This window comes from Sycon ciliatum, chromosome 1 (genome assembly GCF_964019385.1).
Source record: "Sycon ciliatum chromosome 1, ocSycCili1.1, whole genome shotgun sequence".
Lineage (NCBI taxonomy): Eukaryota > Metazoa > Porifera > Calcarea > Leucosolenida > Sycettidae > Sycon > Sycon ciliatum.
In genome coordinates, this window is record NC_088643.1 from 44,335,580 (window position 1) to 44,353,338 (window position 17,759).

Consider the following 17,759-nt stretch of genomic DNA (forward strand, 5'->3'; position numbering starts at 1 on the left):
ACAGTAGCATGTGGCTGTCACACGGAGGGGATTAGCAGCCATACTAACTGATAAACCTCAACTGTTTATCCCCGGTAAATGGGAAATTGCGAGCATCCATGATCATAAAGTGTGATTTGTACGATTGTTGTACGAGGTGATTCAATACGGCGTGTAGGACGCCGCAGAATCTTCGCTTTCACTCACGTTTCAGTTCAGGACTCAACGTGTTGACAATGGAGTGTGTCTGACATGGCTTCTTTAGCTTTCAGTTTCATGACGGTTCTCCTTACTACTGTAACTGCCAGTACAATGGTGTACTGGCACACGCGTTTGCCTCTTCAGTCACCATGTTCACTGCTCAGCCGTGTGCCACACGTACCCTAACCAGCCTGCCAGTCTTGTGCCACACGTGTGTTCAGTAACCAGTAAGCCAAAACAGACCGTTCGTGCAACAATTTTACTTTCCGTGTTCTATCAACCATCTGTACGCCAAGACACGTACCGATAGAGGCACCTCCGTCATGACGTCATGACCGATACGCGTGTCAACTCCTTTTCATTCGCCTTCAGCGCTCTTTACCACACCAGCCAGCTGTCATGTCAAAGACTACACTAGGAGAACGTAAAAAGGCCCTGAACGCTGAAAGCTGGAAGTGGTGAAAGCCGCGAAACGCAATCATGACGATGACTACCTGAAGGGCGACATGACTGTTTGGGTGTACGCATAGCATGCATACCGTGGAGACCTGACACCATGCAGCGTGTAACAGATGTACCGGCCCGTCAGCATGTCGCTGATATGGGGGCGTGGTTCATGCCTAACGGACAGACATACCAGGGAAACAAAAACAACCCCATCCTTCCCGGGCTCCTTTTTTCTAGCCCGACTTTTACCCTTTCCCTCTTTTTCAGCTAACTGCCAATGCGACGAGGGCTCCGACAATGGCTCGACACAAAAGGAGCAGGGCGCTTTACCGGCTTGCGGTAAGTCGTAGATCTACGTTGCCTTGAGACAGCATGTGCCTGAACACACGTCACGTGTACGTTCATTGCTAGCTGCTACTGTAGACAGTGTTGAACTGATCAACTCTTTTCTAGCTGAACGTCGTTCGCTAGGAATGAAGGTACGTGTACTGGGACTAAAAGAGTTGTGGTAGTTAGAAAGGCGTGCTCGATACACCTGAAACTCGGAGTCACAGCTGGAGAGTTGATAGTTCCTCCCAGTATGTGATGTGTACATTGACTGATATGCACTGTATCCACATTATGTAACGGGCACAATGTCGATACTCGGTAGGTTGAGGGAACACGAACAGGAGACAAATCGTGCGCAACTGAGAAGCCGAACTGGCAGGCGAACACCACAGCTCCAGCAGGCCTGAAGAATGCAGTATACATTGATCTCGGCCAGGGGAATCGCCCATCAGATAGCCTGCAACGCCGTTTCTAGCCGGCCAGAGCGTTGCTTTGAAGTCCATGCTCAGTGCTTGGCAAGACGTATGCACGCTACATAGCGCGCACTGGGCCTCGACCGGTGCTAGCAACCGGCTGTAACGGCCTCTCCACGGCCTTCTTCAGCAGAGCATGTGCTGTTGGCTGAGATGGCCGTGCAGAATGGCAGGCTGACGGTGCTGCTGCACGTGTCGCCTGATTAGCTGCCTGTACCAAGCGCCATGCCCGACATTGATGGTGTCTGTAGCCAGCCATTGCTACCCGCATGGGTCGTACAGTTGAGAGATCATTTGCTTGCAGGGGTTGGTTAAATCATGCAAATAGTCCATAGCGAATGTCAGGTAATAGTCTGCCTGCCCAGTCTCGACTCTGACATCTCTGTGTACCTCCACGTTATGTCGTTATTCGTACACATGCAACATCGATACTAATAATACCGATAGTGATAGTAATACGTGATCGAGTAAGGCCAGGAACGTAGCTTTACTGTAACACTCAGCGACTGTCAGTACTCACTCGTCGTCGGAAGCCCTGAATGAACTGCTTACAACTGTCCCACAGGTGAAGGTTCGATGCTGAATACTAGCGCCAGTCCCCAGTCTCACACAAAGATTGCCCGACCTTTTGGGCTGCGATATCTGATGCGATAACAGACCAAACTTGGCAAGGGAGGCCTGCAAGCGCTGGTGCCAGAGTTGGGAGGACCAGAGAACCTGAGAATCAACGAGTCGACGCATATGCAGAGTAGTGCCATTGCCAGCAACCGACGTAGATCTATTGAAGTGTGTCGTCACACTCGCTAGATCTCAGACCAGACAACGACGACCAACGCACGCAGATCTAGTGTGAGTGCATTCCCTTGCACTGCTTAGGTTGCGTTGCCTTGCTGGTCGTAGTAGACCTATGAGCCAGCCACAGATACAGTCCTGAACGGTGAGCGGGAATAACTGGAGAGTGTGGTTCATTGCGTCGGCTGCACGCGGGCCGTCGATGTTGGTTTCACTTTTACAACCTGTGAACCTTGTAGTATTACCATCAGTAGAATCGAGAAGTGTGCAGGCTTGCGTTCCTTCACCTTAGACTTCGTGTTCCGAGTGCACTGAAAGCGGACCCGTGAAAGACAAGTAGTGCTGCTGTCGGCAGTAAGGTTGCTGACCTGGATCTTGCCATCTTCATGGCCGCTCGACAACGGTCCATGTTTGTGACAGAGGTTGACCGCTGTGGTTTCTGACCTGACCAACATACTTACCAGGACGGGGGCACGGAAGAAGTGCGGCCAGTGCTCAACGCCGTCCATTGGCAGCTGCTTCGGTTCAACTGCAGAGACGGATCCAGTAGCAGTGGAGGCCTGGTGTGTGTGGTGGTGGACCTCGATACGAGGCTCCGGCAAGGTCGAAGTGATCGCGCCCGCCAAATGGCAAGGTGTTGCAACACACTGATACTCTGTGTCGTCGTACTGTTGTCACCAGCATGCCTGTTCACTGAAGGTAAGCTGAACATCATTGCCAATATCTTCCGTTTGTCAATAGCGATCGATTATTGAGATGAATCGTGTCTCCTGGCATTCCTAAACAACAAAAAAATGGCTCAACAATAGCTGCGTCCACACAGTTTCAAGCGAGCACACTTCCCCTAAACGTTTTAAAATTACCTCTACTCGGTACGGATGCGAAAGCAATCACTTTCTTCACCAGCGTATCGCTACATGTAAGTTCAACGACCTTGTTCAACGGTTTGTGCTTAGGTGAGTAGAATGCCCTCTGCACATGCCTGCGTGCTGAGTGCCAACCATGTACATGACCAATCAGGGTACATTTTGCTCGCCTGCCTTCTTATAGCAGTTGTTATTATTCACCCTAGTAGTAGCTGGAGTGGAGGGTAGGTTTGATGTCGTGCAGTTTTCCACATGGGAACAGGATGTCAGCGTGATGAGGGGGTGTTCAAAAGAATGCTTGACCCTCCCTACATGGCTATATTTGGTTCTCACTAACAGTTTTGTGCACAATACATATCACACACGGAGCAAAGGTGTTTTTACCCAATCAAAATCATAACTAAAAATAGGCTTTCTTTTCGCACCATACCGAACATGGGGTGTTCTCACTCTGCCCCAGTAAGACCTTTGATGCGTTGGCAATCTTAAACCACTTAAAACAGGATGTTTGAGCTCACAATTGCCATGCCTCGTAGATACCTTTCACTGTAAGAAATGTTTTGGGGTCAGCATCCAACATTCAATGTAAGCATGGAGCTTAGGTGTATTTCTCCGAATATTATTAGGAGATTTTCCACGTAAGCATCAAAGCAATGTAAAGTCATCATTACTTCTCCTGTTCCCGTGTGCATGCTTATGTAGCATTAGTGCCGTCGATACGCATGGTCTCGCCACCTCACCTCTACAGCGAGCCGACATCGACCGTGGTGCTGCACTGCGCGTACAACGCCTCTGACTCGGCGGTCATCGTCACCTGGAGTCACAACAACAGTGTGGTGGCATCCAATCACTTCACGGTGCGCACCACCGAGGTTCACACTGAGCTCACCCTTCAGCAGCTGTCGTGGAAGGACAGCGGCCTGTACGCGTGCTCAGTGACCGGACGCACGGGTAGAAGCACGGCCATAACAAGGCTCGAGGTCGTATGTAAGTCCTTCATTGTCACAGGAACTTTGAACACATGGGCATGGCTAAACTGCTTTTGTAAGTCTGCTGGCGGACTGATGCTGTAATGTTCGAAGAATACTGAGGCACAAGTTCATATCCAATGGCATCTGATTGCCCAATTCATAGGACACACTGTCCGAAAGTTCACCCTCTACCCGAAACCTGATCCAGAAAGAGTCTTTTTAGATTTTGACGGAAACGTAAGTATTATACCGTATATATCTGGCACATGTGTGGTAAATCATGTCCGAGTACGTCTATGAAAAAAGATTCCGCATTCCACAGCTGTTTGGCGCCTGGAGCAAAAGTGTCCGGTTTGGAGAGAAAATTGATCGTCCGCACTGCATGCCTAGCCAATGGAGCATGCCTGTCCAACATTCCAATGCTGTGGCCTGAGGAATATTTTCGGGGGCTGAAAACAGGGAGTCTGCCCCAGAAGCACAACTGGCAGAAAAGCAGCTCATCGGGAGGATCTGGCAATGACGCAGGCGGAAATTCCTCAATTCACAGCACTTGCGTATCTGCAAATAGTGGCATCAAGTAGCAATGGTGATAGATGATGCACTGCGAGTGCAGTCCATCCGGAGTGTTTTGAGCGCTGGTGTTCAGGGAATGCTCCCACACCTGTGTGCATTTCCTGAGGGAATTATGCTGAGTTGCGTAGGAGCTGTATATGGAATGACACCACTGGCAATCCTACAACCCACCAGCAGAACACCAGGCATTGTGGGGAGCATCCAGTTTCAAGAAAAGACAACACGAGCCGGCAACGCAACTCAAACTACACCTCACACCCACACCAACTCAAAATAACTCATGCATACTTAGTGGCTACTGTAGAACGGGTAATTTTAGCGACTATCAATTTTTAGCGTTTTCCCATTGTCAACCGGTTAGCGACGTTTTATTTTAGCGATTTGCAGCGATTTTACTCACGGATCACCAGTGCACTACTAATGTCTCAACGGATTAGCGACTTGAAACTTTAGCGAAAAGGAGTCGATCGGTAAATTCGCTAGGGTTTTTACGTTGCTAAAATTACCCGTTCTACAGAATGTCAAAAAAGGCCAGTTACATGCCACACTGCGCCAGAGCTAGAGCAGAGTGCAAACACCATGCAGGAGGATTGCCAGACTGAATGATGGCTTGTCACACAGAAACCTGCACTGCATGCAACTTACACCATTCTGGTTTCCAGATGTGTGAATGAAATTGATCTTGTTTCTCAGTACGGATTAAAGACACATCCATGTAGCCAGTCAAAGGGCACAGAGAGCAATGTAGGGTGATGTGTTAGATTATGATGGGAAGCAGCATAGCAAGGAGTAGGTGCATGATCAGATTCATCGAGCATTGTGCATCCTTCTCCTCTGTGATTACGTCATGTGTGTGTGTGTGTGTGTGTGTGTGTGCGTGCACGCGTGTGTATATGTGTGTGTTTGTGTGTGTTTGTGTGTGTATGTGTGTGTGTGTGTGTGTGTTTATATGTGTGTGTATGTATATGTGTGTGTGTGTGTGCCGGTGTGTGTGTGTGTGTCTGTGCATGTGTGTGTGTGTGTGTGTGTGTGTGTGTTTGTGTGTGTATGCACGTTTACCACAGCCCGGGAAGTTGATCTATCAGCGGGAGCAGCTGGAGAGACAGCTGGAGACCAGCCTGCACTGATCATACCGGACCCAGACCTGGACGTGCTCACACACAATAACCGAGAGCGACACCAGAAGGATCATCCTTTCTGGACAGGATATCGGGGTACAGACGTGGCGGCGAGACCCCCTGCGGGTCCCGCTAATCAGAAGGGCAAGGGTGAAGGTGTGCACAAGGCAGCCTGGTTCATCGTGACACTGTGTATTGCTCTCGTCGTGTGTTCAGCTATCGCCATCATGCTTTGTGCTGCTCGGCGTAGGGCTAGAGGTGAGGTATCCACTTGGCACATCATTATATTATTATAGCTGCATGTGCTCTTGACCTTAGTTATTAACACCAAGGTTGCCTGTCGTGGTATCACTTCATGTTCGGACGAATCTCTGCCATTTCTACCGTGATGAATGGTAGTATTGCTCTCCGCAATGGCTATGCATGAGCGAATGCTGTCCGTATCATTTTCTGCAGCGCGGAGAATCGCTAAAGCAAACAAAGCTCTCAAAGCACAAGAGTAAGTCAATCTGGAGGGTTTGGTATTGTGGTATATCAATCGTGTCATGTGCATGCCGACATTCTCATGAATTCAACTCCACTGTACATGTACTGGCCATGGCTGGACCCTGTATCTTGTAGATAGCTTCGTCCCAGGGCTGAGGCTGCAATGCAAAGCGGTACAGCTACCCTTTTTGCACTGTAAAAGTAGAAATCGTAGCCACAAACTGATTGAAGAAGCATGACTTAATTGTGATTGATGTACATGCATATGCCGTTCGGGCTTGGTTTAAATCTGGCTTTGGAAAATTAATTTTCATTGCTATCAGGTCCGGCCTCATTTTCTCTGTGCTGCGCTGATCAGTCCACACAGGACAAAGCAGTTCCGTCCGCAGATTGACATACTACGAGAGAAATAATCTGAACACCACATGTGTCCAAGCTGATCCTTCTGGGGTTTTGTTCGTTCTTTCCCTGCACAGGGAGGGCGAGGAGGGGCTGAAAGAAGAATCACAAGTGGCACCAGCGACGAATGGCGACAGCACTTTACAGGCTGCAAGTGACGTAGAGGCCAAGGCAAAGAAGTATGGATTTGACTACAGCAAACCGCAAGCCGTGCAAACCCTGTCCCACAGTCCCCAGAACTCACCGCGGCAATCGTTCCGCGCCGCCAAGTCAGAGTCCACCATACCACAGCTGCTGACACAGAAGAAGGAGAGATCGTCCTCAGTCACGCCGTCGCCAACGGAGAAACCAGCAGAGTCGTTCATGCTCACCACCTCGCTGAGCGACGTAGCAGCTCTGTCCAAGGATGCCGCAAGGAAGTCCAAGCACCGAAACAAGCCGGCTCAAAATGGAGAGGCTGCCGACCTGCAGCATTCGCCGTTGGCATCTGCTGCCCAGCGATCTGCTAGTGTGTCTGATATCAAGGACACGAGCGAGACAAATCTCACGGAACCGCATTCGAAGCAGTCTTCCCGCTTGCGTCTGACAATCAGTGAAATGACCAAAGGAGCATTCAAGAGTCTCAGAAAACCGCACAAAGACAGCAAGGGAGCAAAGAAATTGAACGATGAAACTTCAACACGTACTCGTTCCAAAACAACATCCAGCATTGCACAACCACCCAAAAAGCTGATTCCAGCAGAACCGTCCAAGGTTGAGGGTGCCACAATGAGTGAGAAGCAGGATATGCCAGCTAGTGAAGATCCGGAGGAGAACGAACTGAAGGAGATAGCTGAAGCTCAAACAATGCACGGAATGGGAGCTCTAAAATTGTCGAAGTCACTGGAGTGCTTGGAGATGCGAGATGATTCTGAGCTTGCAAGGATTGGCCGTCGCAGCGGGTCGCTGACCCCACCTCCTACTGGCTGCGCTCCGTTGGGGCTGCTTCGACCAAAGCCTCGTCCCAGAGCCAGCACCACCGTGGCTAAAGCAAAGAAGCCACGCGTGGTTGTGGAATATCGAACGGTCAGCCCCACGTCGTGGGACTACAGCAACGGAACACCTCCGGCTCTGCCTGTCATACAGAACGCAGCGGCCGGCATATCGACGCCGCCGTCAACACTATCAAAGACTAAAAAGGAGCTACCGGAAGTGACCTTGTCCTGCTCTGGTAGTAGTGCTGGTGCACCCCCGCTACCGTCTGGACGACCACCACCACCACCGCTAGACAGGAAGCCAATACCCATGCCGGTGCCAAGGAAAAGCCGAAAAGCTAACAGCAGCAGCAATGGTGCTACAAGCAGCGAAGGAGACAAGTCGGTGAGCACAGAGCAGCTAGTTAGAGAGAAGCAGCAGTGTGAGGCATATGAAAAGGTGAGTAGGCTAGAATAGAATAGCTGTGAATAATACAATGTGCGCAGTTAGCATGTACCATGATGTACAATCATGTACTAGTATTATACACATGTCAGTATTGGAGTGGTTGGCATGCTCTAAGAACGTTATCTTGTGATGATCTGCAGTTAGAGTACCATCTGGTAGACGCTGATGATCAGTGTATCTAGAAGGAGTGGTGTTACGGTTCATAAGATAATAATCTTTTGTTCAATGATTTGTTTCGAGCTCATGCATAATCCTTCTGCACTGCACCTCTCTGAATAGTGGATGCCAGTAAGATGGGGTTCTAATATGGAAAGTGCTTGTCTGGTGTACACAACTGCACATGAATGGACTCGGATGGAGAGCCAAGGATAAATTCATAGAAAAGAAAAAGGACAACGGAACTACACGTTATGCTATAATGTCCACTAACACCACCAGTTACTAAACAATCAGTTCATGCGATAACATTGCACAACACTGACTGACGGCGTACTTTGATCGGGTTGTAGGGTAGCAATTTGCTCCTGAGAACCCGATCGGGTAGTTGGAGTACGGCGTTGTTCCAACGGTGCATGTAAATAGTACGGATGCGTGCTTAATGTGCACTTTCTATGTAGCGCAAGTGCACACTCAAATTACAAGCTGTGTCAAAAAATACCCGATAGGGTACCTGTTATGTACCAACCATTGATCAAACATCATCAAGTCATTATTGTTATTCGAAAAAGCCTTGGAAGAAGACCAGACTAAAAAGGAACCAGAAGCTCTTGTGCGCATGCGCAATACATAGATAGTGAAGTAGTGCAGAGTAGTAACATTAGTACAGTTGTGGCAAGTGAAATCCGACACTTGCCATAGGGGACAGCGCCACAAATGGACATCAATGATGTAATGCACTGCACCAAATTTGTACTATAGAGCCGTATGCATCCCAAACAGATCAAAAGGTCACAGCGTAGATACACACAGTCCACAAACATAGTACACATAAGGAGTATTGGTATCCAATCCCCATTCATTTTGCCAGCACCTTTTGAACCTTGACTGTGATGAGTACGAGTTTTGTCATCAGACAGATAAAGTTGTATGTAACACATGTACTGTATGTACGCAGGGCTGCAGGGGCTGCAGACTGCGTGGTGCAGTCCCTTATGCCAAGTGTCGGATTTCACTTGCCACAACTGTACTACAGAGAGAGACACCACAATTCCTCCCCCTTAAAAAAAAACAAGCAAAAAAACAAAAAAAATATAATTTATCGTTCATGCACAAAGTAGTACTAGTGTAATATGAAATGTCAGTAATCTACTTGTGATACAGGTACTGACTGTATTAATAGATATCTATGTTCGCAGATGGGGTATATACGGTAATAATTATGTCAACTACAATACACAGTGTTCCAAGGTTAGAAATCATGTCAGTCGACATAATTAACAAACGATCTATCATAATGTCCCAATATTGAAAAAGTCCATCAGCGTGTCATAATCAGTCCACCAGTCTATCAGGCAATCCTAGACTCACTGGGAAGCAATCAGTCTGCCAGGTGGATGTGACTGACGCGAAGAACGACGCACAGCGATCGCAACAGACTTACCACTGCTGGACGACTTACTACTCTGATCTGTCTCAGGTAGTGTATCTTGCGTCAGAATCTGTTCAGATCCAGTCAGTTGAGCAGCGCACTGTGGAGTTGGCACTTGTAGACTTGACTCCTTGCTGCTGTTAGCTGGTTGACTTGACTCCTTGCTGCTGTTAGCTGGTGTAGACTCGCGACACTGTCCACTGAAACTTCCATTCACGTTGAGAGAAGCATGGCGAGTATCCGGTAGTTGCGGTGGTTGTTCACCCTTGTCGGTAGCAAACATGCTAGCTGGTAGAGCGCGTGGTCGGATCTGGTTACGGTGTCTCTTCCAAACACTGTCTCCAACTTGCACCTGGTAATTGTACGAACTCAGAGTTGACAACACAATACCAGGAATCCATTTGCTACCATGACGCCCAAAGTTCAAAACAAATACTGTCTGACCATTTGTGAACTCGGGTTGTTCATTTAGCGATTCTTCAAAACGCTCCACACTACGCTTGGTTTCGGAGGGGCGTAACACATCGTAACGGGTACGGGGTTGGCGGTTAAACATAAGCTCCGCTGGAGTTTTTCCATTTGCCAACGGTGTCGTGCGATGCGACAGTAAGAAACGGCACAACTTTGTGTTGAGCGTTTCATCACACCGATCCACGGTCATTAACTTCATCTTCTCTTTGAAGTACCCAACATAGCGTTCAGCTAGCCCATTAGTAGCTGGGTGTCCAGGCGCTGTTTTCGTGTGATGAATGCCATTTTCACGCACAAAGCGTTGGAACGATTCGCTGGTGAACTGACTGCCATTATCAGACACCAAATGCTCGGGTAAACCGAAAATCGCAAACAAGTGCCGTAGTGCCTCAATGACGCCATTGGTCGTAGCATGAGTCATTGGGACGATATCTAAGAACTTGGTGTGAGCATCGATAATTACCAGAAACATTTTACCCAAGTAAGGTCCAGCAAAATCCAGGTGGATTCGACGCCATGGTCCTGAAGGCCAAGTCCAGGTTCCGCAAGATTTCGGTGGTGAGCGAGCATTTGCCTGGCAAATATCACACATTTTCCCAGTTTCTTCCAATTGGTTGTCAAGATTTGGCCACCACAGGTATTTCCGCGCCACTCTTTTCATACGGACTATGCCCATGTGCTCTGAGTGTAGATCACCCAACAGAACATTCTGAAGTGAACTCGGAATCACTACTCTATCATTCCAAAGTAGTACATCACCCTCCACTGTCAGTTCAAACCTTCGAGTGAAGTACGGTAACAATTCAGTGGGGACACTTACAGGCCATGCCTTCCGAGTGTAGGTTAGTACCTTGCCAAGTAATGGATCACCCTTTGTTTCTTGTGCCACGAGATCTGCATTTGCAATGCCCTCCTCTGAGATTAAAAGAACGTGCCCAGTCACCATTTCAGCTTCAGTTGGCACTCCTTCGACTGGACTACGAGACAGGAAATCTGCAATGTGGTTGCTTTTCCCAGGAATGTGAGTGATTTTGAAACGATATGCGATCAGTGACAATCTCCATTTCTTTAACCGATTTGACAGCATTGTAGGGACTGGTTTGGATGGATCCAGAATTGAGAGAAGCGGTTTGTGATCCGTTCGAATTTCGAACTCACGACCCAACAAATACTGTTGAAATTTGTTTGTCCCAAAGACAATTGCTAATGCTTCCCGTTCGATTTGAGAGTAATTTTGTTCCGCTTTCGTGAGTATTCGAGACTTGAATGCGATAGGTCGCAGCACCCCTCTCTTATCCGGTTGTAATAAAACGGCTCCAAGACCCTTTCCGGAAGCATCCGTTTGCAAGATTAATTCTCTTTCCTGGTAGTAATTTGCCAATACGTGATCCGACGTTAATATTTCTTTCACCTTGCGGAAAGCTTCATTTTCTCGTTGGTCCCAGTGCCATTTCACATCCTTTTTCAGCAAGGTGTACAATGGGGCCATTATGTCGGCAAAATTCGGTATGTACGCACTGAGATAGGTAGCGGACCCAATAAATGATTGGAGTTCTGCGACACCTGCAGGTGGTTTCGCATTTCGTAGAGCTGACACTTTTTCTGAAGTGGGGGACATTCCGCTTCCAGAAAATCGGTGTCCAAGATAGGTAACTGAATCTTCCATTATTCGCACCTTGTCTGGTCTAAGTTTCAGCCCAACTTCCTGCAGACGTTTGAGTACCCTTTCCAGATTTGCCATATGTTCGTTTTCATTAGCACCCGTAATCAAGATATCGTCAATGTACACCATGCAGCCTGGTAGATCCGCAAGAACATGTTCGATAGTTCGTTGAAAGATTGACACAGCCGAGTTTATGCCGAACGGTAATCTCGTATACTCAAACAGACCTCTGTGAGTAGAGATGGTAGTGAAAGCTCGGCTTCCCCCATCTAGCTCTAGCTGATGATAGGCTTGTGATAAGTCCAATTTCGTGAACTTACAGCCCCCTGCCAATTTTTCACGTAGCTCTTCAAGTGTTGGCAATGGATAGTGTTCACAATCCGAGTGCTTGTTTACTGTTAACGAGTAATCGCCACACAGTCGTATTTTGCCATTCGGTTTTTCTACTGGTACCGTTGGTGATGCCCATTTAGCATGATCTACTTTCTTGAGCACTCCGTCTTTCACCAGTGCATCCAGTGACTCTTCGTATCTTTGCTTTACCGAAAAGGGTACTGGCCGTGCCTTGCAAAACACTGGATTGGATTCATCCACATGCAGAGTGATCTGCGTTGTATTCAATTTGCCAATTTCCTCAGTGTCGAACAGTTCTGGGAATCGCTCAATCAGATCCTGTACGCGCACATGGTTTCCTCGCTGACGCCTGTTTTCTTCTTGCTCAATGAACAGGTGCCATGGCATTTTAAACCTTGACAACATGTCTCGGCCCAGCAGGGATGGACCATTCGATACAACACGTACAAGTACAGGTTGACAGTCACCCTCGATAGTGATAGGTAGTGACATCTCACCCAGACATTCAATAGATTGACCAGTATAACCTTGCATTCGTATAGTAGATTTTTCCAGCCTTTCGCAATTTCCGTTTGCGTGCACAAAATCATTTTCACTCAAGATCGTTACGGGACTCCCTGTATCTACTTCCATATTCACAGATGCCCCATTTACATCTACGTCAATTTTGAAAGGACCCACTTTCGAGTATGCATTTCCATTCACGTAGTAAAGAGACAGAGGCACAGACACAGGTTCGATCTCACCGGTTTCTTGGTCGTCATATTCGGTCTGGACGAACTTCACGGCTCGGGCTTTTTTCTTCTTGCAAGCTCTCTCGATATGGCCAACGATCTTGCAGTACCTGCACTCAGTTTGTTTGAAGTAACAGTCGGCGGCTTTGTGACCAGGTTTGTCACAACGGAAACATTTCTCGGCGTTGGTGCTGGCTGCTGACCTCATTCTCTCACTTCTCTGAGCGCTGTCTCCGGGGCGTCTCGACTTCACTGCATGCACTGTCGTTGCAGGTTCAAATCTTGCAGCATCCTTGTACGCTGTCTCGTACAACGTAGCTCTCTCCACTGTGGTGGCGTACGTGTCCGAATCCTCAGCCTTGCTGAGAATCTCCTTGGTCATGGCGTGTGAAACCAAACCCTTTACAAAATTGTCGCGCAAGGCGCGGTCCAGATGATCTCCGAACTTACAGTCAACAGCGAGCCCGTTCAGTCTAGCTGAAAATTCAACAATTCTCTCTCCCTCCTTCTGCTCTGCTTGATTGAATTGATGCGTCCGCAGCAACAGCACTCACAGGAGGTCGATAGAAAGTGGTCAGGATTTTGACAATGTCGTTGTACTTCTTGCTTCCAGGTTTGTTCGGAAGACACAAATTCTTTAAATTCGTATACTGTAAATCAACAAATTTTCGCCGGTGAAAAACTTTCGCCGATCTCCAAAAAACACTTTTCGCCGCCACTAAACTTTCGCCGTGGGCGTGCAAGAGTCCGAAAAAGTGATCGATGTTTCGTGTGCGCATGTACTACTAGTACTATAGTAGTACAAAGGTCTGCGTAGACCCTGTCTACTGTACGCTTTTTTTTTTACAGAGAGTCCGGCGGCATACCCGTGGCCAAGTCTCTGCTGCTCTTGTTCTGCCCCCCCCCCCCCCGCTAACACCCGATATGGCTTTAGTGCAATTTCTTATTTGGGCGCTGCCAGGTGGAATACACTTCCACCGGCTTGCCGCATGTCTAGTTCACCAGCTGAATTTCGCTCATCCATCAAATTATACCTAGGGTTCCCTGTAAAAAGGCGCTGACGCCTGTTGGGAATTCCCTAGTAAAAGAAGAATAAATAATAAAAATAAGGCCGAGTAAAAAAAATTACTAGATGATCGTCCTTTTTTTTGGAAAAATCGGGGAGGGCGGGAGGATTTTATTTTTATTTTTTTACTTTTTACCCTCTCATGCACACAGTGTACACAACAACATCAAGGTTTTTTTTCTCTTTTTTTCTTTTTTTTTCTTTTTTTCTTTTTCTTTCTTCAGCAGATCGATACTGACGTTGTGATATACTAGTAGTATGTGGTCCATATAGTAAAGAAAGTATTAAACAAAGCGTGCACATGTTTCCTGCATCCGCGATCGGTAAAAAACCAACGATTTCGGCAAAAACTCACGATTTAAAAAATAAAATATTTCTTGGGGCGCTGACAAAAACTGGGGCGGACGGGGACGATCATCTAGCTTTTTTTTTTACTTGGCCTAATAATAATAATAAGAGTGACCCAAACTGACATTTGGTTCTGGTGACAAATTTTGGCCTGCGATTAATTTTGGCCGATTGACATCGACCGGCGAAATCCGCGAAATTAAATCGCCAGCGAAAATTTGTTGATTTACAGTACGCGCTGGCTGACAGCTGGGAGATGAGTACTGCAGCCTTTCTCTTATCCGCAGCATCCTTCTGTGCAGCATTTGCAGAGCTGGCCAACTGCCCAATGTCATTTGCGATAAAAAAGAACTCTAGACGTTCCGCATACTCCTCGAAATCTCCAGTATCAAATACTTCTAACTTTGCCTGTTTGGCCATCCTTTTACTTCGTCGCCAAATTGTTATGTACCAACCATTGATCAAACATCATCAAGTCATTATTGTTATTCGAAAAAGCCTTGGAAGAAGACCAGACTAAAAAGGAACCAGAAGCTCTTGTGCGCATGCGCAATACATAGATAGTGAAGTAGTGCAGAGTAGTAACATTAGTACTACAGAGAGAGACACCACAGTACCCGTGCTACCCGGATAGAAATACCCGAACCCGTTACCCGACCAACCCCCTACCCGTTGCAGCCCTATCGACAACTGTACATGTACTGCAAAAGCCCAAAGTTACAAAATGCCGTCTAAGAGACTGTTGCTGGGTTCCATTCTCTCCTTGTTCTATCTCACAATTCAGGTGGACGTGGCGGCATTGCTAAGGCCCGGCGGTGGTGCAAACAGCGTTCCACAGACCAAAGTCCACAAGACACACAGCGCTCCCAAAGCCAATCACATTTATGACAAGCCCGAGGGTAGAGACGCTCCCGCTAATCAGCGTTCACGGCCCGACGTAGCTCTATCGTATGCCATATCCGGGCCACTCGACGATCGGATGCAGCCGCCAGCAAAACCACCCCATACGCGTCGCTCGGCTGGAGATATACAAATAGCCGATCTTGACGATATTCTAAGATCTATTGAAGACAACACAGAGGATCTGAACAAGATTTCTGGCCAGACACTTACTACTCCCGGTGGTGCAGACGAGTCACCTTCAGACCAGCTATTGCCTGAACTGCCCCACTTCTATGATCGACCCGGTCATATGGAAAAACCAAAGGGACGAGATCGCAGCCAATCTCTCAACCAACGACCGACCAAAGCTGGACATGAAGTAAGTAGCATGCAGCCTCCAATTATTATTCTCGATGGGTTCAGTCTTTCTAGATCGACTAGTAGAATCTTTTTAAATGATTAAACACCAACCCTCACTTGCAGTTGTGTTGACTTGCAGTTTGCCCTGCCAGACTGAGGACTGAGTCCAGGCGCGTACGCAGGGGGGTTTCCCGTTGCCCGGAACCCCCCCAAATGTCCCAAACGAGCAACGTTTGTGGGCATTTTTTGGTAGGGCGCACGATCGATCTGGCAAGAATGCAAAACTTCAACAGATCGTAACTCAGTCAAATCTCGCTCTAATCCAACGATCCAAATATCCAGGTCGAATAGAAAACTCTCAGCTGTCGGTTGAAACAATTTGCGACTTCCTGCGAGCAATGTGTCTTGAGATAAATCATTCGTAAGTTGAGCCGCGATCTCGCAATTTCAAAAGCGCGCAGTGCGACTTGAGTACCGAGAATTTGAGACTTTTCGTCATGCTGACATGCTGAGAATTTGCAGGGGCTTCATTTGTGATATTTTCAAGAGTACACAACAAAAAATCGAAACTCTGCGATCAAGAAAAACGAAATCGCTGGAGCAGGACGCGTTTGGGCCTTTGGGGCATTTTTTCGCACCGTCACTGCACTCTACCGATATAGCCTACTGGTATAGCGCTGGATATGTACATGACTGTACATGTATAGACTGTACATGTATACAGTACTGTGTCCTGGCTATCATGGTCGACCTCATTCTCTCCTGGGTACCTTTCCACTTCCAGGAAGCCCAAGATATTGAAGATTGAGTGAGCAGAACTGAAGTTATGATCCAAAGAACGCGAAAAATGCATGATTTTGAAAAATTCCTAGGGCTCTTTAGAAAGGATTAAAACGAGTCATTGTTTGGGATTCGGTTGGAAACCCCCCTAGGGGTGACCCTGCGTACGCGCCTGGGGTCTCATGCACTTTGATAATAGTGTACTTCGAACATGATCAGGCTCAAAGAGTTTGCTATTTTGAGCTTCAACTGTTACAATTTTCTGCTCCAGCTATACTTACTGTCTATGCTCTGTCTCTCTTTCTTCCTCCCCCCCCCCCCCCCGTCTGTGTATGTGTGTGTGTCTGTCTCTCTCTCTCTCTCTCTCTCTCTCTCTCTCTCTCTCTCTCTCTCTCTCTCTCTCTCTCTCTCTCTCTCGCTCTCTCTCGCTCTCTCTCGCTCTCTCTCGCTCTCTCTCTCTCTCGCTCTCTCTCTCTGTCTCTCTGTCTCTGTCTCTGTCTCTGTCTCTGTCTCTCTCTCTCTCTCTCTCTCTCTCTCTCTCTCTCTCTCTCTCTCTCTCTCTCTCTCTCTCTCTCTCTCTCTCTGTCTCTCTCTTTCTCTCTGTCTCTCTCTCTTCCTCTCTGTCTGTCTGTCTGTCTCTCGCTCTCCTAGCCTCTTGTGGAATATACATCATTGGAGTTCACACGCAAGAACAAGGGCGACCAGAAGGACGTCAAGCCGGTTGGACCAACAGTCTACGCGCTTGTGGACCCAAAGGCCACCAGTGCAGATCCATCGACCAAGGCGCCACCCAGACCCAAATCACCAAGTGATGACTACGAGCCCGTGGAAGCGCCTCGCCTGGTACCACACTCATTCAAGGCACAAAAGCCAAAGGAGCAATTTCAAGCACAGCAACAGCAGCAAAAGCGTTTTAAAAAGCCGGTCTTTCAGAAAAGTCTCAAGTGGTGATAGATGATGAAAGAAACAAATAAGGACGACTGTGATTATTTTTCAATTTTCGGCTTTAGCCCAGTTATGATAATTTTAGATTGAAAACAGCCAGGACTGTGACTTAGATTTGTTATTACCCTTGCTGTACAAACCCGAGACCTCGCTGTGCAAACCTGACACAGCTCGCTGATTTCAAAACAATTCTGGAAATATTCAACTGATATCTGACAAATTTATAGAGCTCCTTTTTTTATTAACGATTTCGTATGTATGGAAAGCAGCTGCAGAAATTCTAGTAGCATTTGAACAATAGCAAAATTATCCACATCATTTGCATGGTATACCCTTTGTCACTGTTGTACATAATCAACACATGTCAAGAATATTAGATTATACAAGTAGTGATCTCTTTTGAACTCACCAATATCATGTTCCCTCTTGCCAAAGTAGCTGCGCAGAAAGGCTGCTAGAGCCCCATGGCCATGGTGTTGCTGGGAATCGAAAGCATCTTACAGCGACCCTG

At 47.5% G+C, this 17,759-nt stretch overlaps 1 protein-coding gene across 1 annotated transcript; it reads left to right on the plus strand.

Annotated features, from left to right (window-relative positions):
* The first annotated feature begins 1,525 nt into the window (after nucleotides 1-1,525).
* Nucleotides 1,526-17,667, plus strand: LOC135827940 (nucleolar protein dao-5-like). Its single transcript, XM_065340379.1, has 7 exons — nucleotides 1,526-2,921; nucleotides 3,791-4,075; nucleotides 5,697-6,008; nucleotides 6,207-6,249; nucleotides 6,713-8,048; nucleotides 15,066-15,542; nucleotides 16,955-17,667. Exons 1-7 carry the CDS (start codon nucleotides 2,849-2,851, stop codon nucleotides 17,252-17,254), a joined length of 2,826 nt encoding a protein of 941 aa, XP_065196451.1. The 5' UTR covers nucleotides 1,526-2,848; the 3' UTR covers nucleotides 17,255-17,667.
* The last annotated feature ends 92 nt before the right edge of the window (nucleotides 17,668-17,759 follow it).

Excerpts from the sequence above, each read along its gene's own strand:
- LOC135827940 (XM_065340379.1), top strand. The coding sequence starts at position 2,849 with ATGGCAAGGTGTTGCAACACACTGATACTCTGTGTCGTCGTACTGTTG. Across the intron at positions 6,009-6,206 it reads TGCTCGGCGTAGGGCTAGAG|CGCGGAGAATCGCTAAAGCA; the intron begins GTGAGGTATCCA and ends CATTTTCTGCAG. Across the intron at positions 8,049-15,065 it reads AGTGTGAGGCATATGAAAAG|GTGGACGTGGCGGCATTGCT; the intron begins GTGAGTAGGCTA and ends CTCACAATTCAG.